Raw genomic sequence first — 4,136 nt, forward strand, 5'->3', positions numbered from 1 at the left:
GTGTAGGGGAGGGAGGAGGTGCGGAGGCCCTGCCTGCACGCCCGCGACCGCCTTACCCTGGTTGATGAAGTTCTTCTCGAACTTCTGCAGGAATTCCAGGTAGAGCAGGTCCTCGGAGGTGAGCGCCTCCTCCCCGACCACTGCCTTCATGGCCTGCACGTCCTTCCCGATGGCGTAGCAGGCGTACTGGAGGAGGGGCAGAGGCCGTCAGGGGGACCAGGGTTTACCGCGGGAGCCCAACCTGGCTGTGTGTGGAGCCCAGCTGGTGGTCCCGGGCCCATGGCTCATTGTCAATGGGACTCAGAACTTCAGCTTCTGAAACGGATCGCCTACCTCCTAGGCCCTCTCCTTACCAGCTGGTTGGAGACGTCTCCGTGGTCCTTTCTCGTCATGCCCTCCCCAATGGCAGACTTCATCAGCCGCGACAGGGACGGGAGCACGTTGATGGGAGGGTAGACCTGTGGGGGGAGAAGGGAGTGGCAGACAGCAGAGCCCAAGCCTTCCTGCCCTTCCTACCGGCTGCGCCTTCTCCAGGGGCCAGTCCTCACTCAGCACAGGGCCCGCCTTTAGCTCTGGGCTGGACAGACGACGCCTGGCTCATTATCCCCTATCTACCTGTGCCCAGGTACTCACGGTTTCTGCTCATTCAAGTGAATAATTTTTAAAAATAATATTAAGCAGGTGGTGTGGTGGTTAAGGCGCTGGACACTCTCATATGGCCGACCACGGTTCAAGTCTTGGACCTGGTGGCTTGCTTTCTCACTTTCCCTCTCCCTCTATGTATCTCTCTGGTCAAATTAAAATAAATAAATAAATAAAAATAAAATTAATTATTAAGAAAGTATTAAATAAAATAATTCCAAGAGAAAGAAGAAAAAGGTGAATAACCACAAAGGGATTGGAAATGGTATTTTAGGGTCTGTCAGGTGCTTTCTACACACCACCGTCTTTCATCCTTCACCGTGCGTCTGTGCTAAGTACTGTTATTCCCATCTCACAGGAGAGAAGACCTAGGACCAGAGAGATGGCAATATTTCCTCAGCTCCCAAGCCGGTCTTCTGCCTGTGAACCCAGCAGTTCTCAGGGTGGGTCGCTCCCATTCAGGTTAGACTTGCCCGGGCCCTGCGGGTGGGGGGGAAGCTGCTCTCTGGGGTCTCTGGAGGGAGAGCAGGAGGCGGGGAGGCAGGAAGAGTACCTGTCTGTTATGAAGCTGCCTGTCCACGTAGATCTGCCCCTCTGTGATGAAGCCAGTCAGGTCTGGGATGGGGTGAGTGATATCTACAAAGAAGGCACTGGCCTCAGTGTGGGCAGGCTCAGGTCTCCCCCCGGTCACCTGGGTCCATCCCCTTCCCTGGAGTGACGGGGTGGGGAGGGGACGGAGGACAGGACAGTGTCTACCTAGTGGCCCCGCCAGCCCTGACCAGAGCCGGCACGTCTGTGTGGGGCAGCTCAGGCCCTGTGAGGACCCAGTACTAAGGCTGGAAGGGGCTCTGGAGGGTGGCGGGCTGTGGGGAGCCTACCGTCGTTGGGCATGGTGAGGATGGGGATCTGAGTGATGGATCCGCCCCGGCCCTCCACGCGGCCTGCCCGCTCGTAGATGGTGGCCAGGTCAGTGTACATGTACCCAGGGAAGCCGCGACGCCCGGGCACTTCCTCTCTAGCAGCCGAGACCTACGGTATCCATGGGCACTGGGGTCAGAAAGGGGCAGAGTCTGACACAAGGACGGGTGGGTGGGAGGGTCAGCAGCCTGTGAGAGATGGAGCTGGGGCGTGCAGGAGAGGAATGGCCAGGCTGCCTGAGGCCTGGAGCTCACCTGAGTGTGGTGGGCCTGGGTGGGCTAGTCCCCTCTAATCACAGGGTGAGCCCCGGGCTGTTGGGCCTAGGGAGGGGTGGGGGAACCTGACGCACCTCCCGCAAGGCCTCTGCGTAGGAGCTCATGTCCGTCAGTATGACCAGCACGTGCTTCTCACACTGGTAGGCGAGGAACTCAGCGGTGGTCAGTGCCAGGCGTGGCGTGATGATCCGCTCGATCCTGCAGGTGTGGCCAGTGTTTAGAGAGCCTAGTGGCCCAGGCCTACGCTGCATGGCACTCCAGGGCTAAGTGCAAGGGGAGCCCAGTACGACTCCCCCCTTGCCAGCTGTGCAAAGCAGGAAAACAGACAGAGGCTGAGGTGGGGGTGGGGTGTGCTTGGATGGGAGAGGGCCAGGTAGGGCCAGGAGTGTGTGATGAGAGCAGGCTGGCCCCCTGTGGGTGGAAGTTAAAGGATCCTGGGCTGACAGCCAGTGTGTGGGGCTCCCTCTCACCCAGCACACTGTGAGTTTGGGTCAGCTGGAGCCCCCTCGTTCTGTGTCCTGGGATTTGATCCTTATTCACTGCCCTGTCACTGCTCACTCAGTGTGTGTGGTCCACACCTGCCTGCTCTGGTGGCCCCTCCCACTTCAGGTACCACTGAGTGCCCTTCCTCTGGCTCCAGGCACCCTCAGTCCCCGGGCTCTGGGCCTGAGGGTCTTCCCCTTGGAGATTTTCCCCTGGCCTCCATCCTCAACACCAGAATGGTTTATTAGAATCTTTTTTTTCCATCCACCTCATCCCTAGTTTTTTTTCTCTCTCTCTCTTTTTTTTTTTTTTGGAGAGGTTTTGTTATAAGGCACATCACTTGCCAGACAGACAGACAGAGACAGAGAGACAGAAAGCAAGAAATCACCCCCCAGGGGAGATGGCCATGCCGCAATCCCTTCTCCTCCATTCTCCTCTCGGGATCTTGGGCATGCACACACACACGCACCCGGTGTGAGTTTTAAGCCACTGGGTCCGGGACTCGAACCGCAATTGACTACATGGGAGTTCAGTTGCATAGCTATTATTCTAACTGCTGGTCCCTTTTTTCTTTTTCTTTTTAAAATTTTGCCAGAAGATTAGTGTGCTCAAGGGAGAGAGAGAAAGTGAGAAAGTCCCCTCCATGGGGAATGGCCACACCACACTCCCTTCTCCATTTCTCCCTCCTTTTGGGACCTTGGGCACACATGCATATAGGCCTGGCAGGTTTCTTAAGCTGCCAAGTCCAGGAGTTGAACCAGTTTTTTGGCCATGTGGGGTCCTGCATCTGAACACTACGCATGGGCTGGCCCTGACCCTTAAGTTTAAGCTCCCGTTTTCTAAAAGTTTAATATAGCAGGTTTTCTAAGTAAATGGTTGAGGGAGAGGGCCTCTGGAGTGGTGGAGAGGATCTCTGTAGTGACTCTGTGAAAGTGACAGGATGAAGGGTCCTGACTTAGGACAGAGTGGGAAAAGTAGCAGAGCAGCAGGTGACAGGTGGGGTCAGAGTCTGGCTCCCTCTGCCTTTCCGGGGCCTATCCCTAGCCCTTCCCAGACCTGTTACCCCATCTGCATGAAGAGGGGGTTGTTCCCCAGCTGTGGCCCGTGGCTGAGGTTCTGGGAGGCCCCTGAGCCCTGTACTCTGGTCTTGGAAGTGGGCAGCGTCTGCTCACCTGAGAGCAGTCTGGGATAGGGAAGGGCTTACGTGGGGTCATTGGCCAAGTTCAGGAAGAGGCAGACGTTCCCCATGGTTCCGTTCTGCTCGAAGTCGGACTTGAAGAACCTGGCTGTCTCCATGTTCACCTGGACACAGCAGGGAGGCCAGAGGTGGGCCCCGTGCCCTGAGGGAGACCCAGGCCCTCCCAGCTCTCCTGTAGAAAGCCTGTGGCATGTCCAGCTAACAGTCACTGGTCACTAAGGTGACCCTGCACTTGAGGGGGCTTCCTCAGACCTCCTTCAGGTCACGTTCTGCTCAGTGCCGCCACCCCCCCCAACGGCTGTTGGCCTGCTCGGCTCCCCATCCTCCCCAGGACCCTCAGAGGGGGCCCTCTATGTCCTTCCTGAGGCTGTCTTATCTCCAAGTTCCCTGCCACCCTGGACTCACCACGACCTTTGGGACACCTTTGGGACTCACTGCTCTGGTCACAGAGCCCACCCTCACCTCCTTCAGTCACGCTCCAGCCTCCCCCACCAGACTGGCCTGGACCCTGATGGCTTCTCAGGAAGAATAGAGCCTCTGCCATCAGATCAGCCGGGGTCAGGCCAAGGGAGAAGGGCTGCCTGCCCCCAGCTTCTAGAACTTGCCCACCGGCCTAGCAC

General features: G+C 57.5%; 1 protein-coding gene across 1 annotated transcript in view; it reads right to left on the reverse strand.

Moving 5' to 3' along the window:
- ATP6V1B1 (ATPase H+ transporting V1 subunit B1) overlaps window positions 1-4,136 on the reverse strand; it is a 23,485-nt gene that overhangs the window by 670 nt on the left and 18,679 nt on the right. Inside the window, exons 7-12 of the mRNA XM_027772937.1 lie at window positions 3,523-3,699; window positions 1,910-2,033; window positions 1,521-1,671; window positions 1,196-1,278; window positions 354-458; window positions 57-186 (exon numbers count right to left, since the gene is read on the reverse strand). Coding sequence (XP_027628738.1) covers window positions 57-186; window positions 354-458; window positions 1,196-1,278; window positions 1,521-1,671; window positions 1,910-2,033; window positions 3,523-3,699 — 770 coding nt within the window. The remainder of the gene's footprint in view (window positions 1-56; window positions 187-353; window positions 459-1,195; window positions 1,279-1,520; window positions 1,672-1,909; window positions 2,034-3,522; window positions 3,700-4,136) is intronic.

Source organism: Tupaia chinensis, unplaced genomic scaffold, assembly GCF_000334495.1.
Source record: "Tupaia chinensis unplaced genomic scaffold, TupChi_1.0 Scaffold000316_1, whole genome shotgun sequence".
Classification (NCBI taxonomy): domain Eukaryota; kingdom Metazoa; phylum Chordata; class Mammalia; order Scandentia; family Tupaiidae; genus Tupaia; species Tupaia belangeri.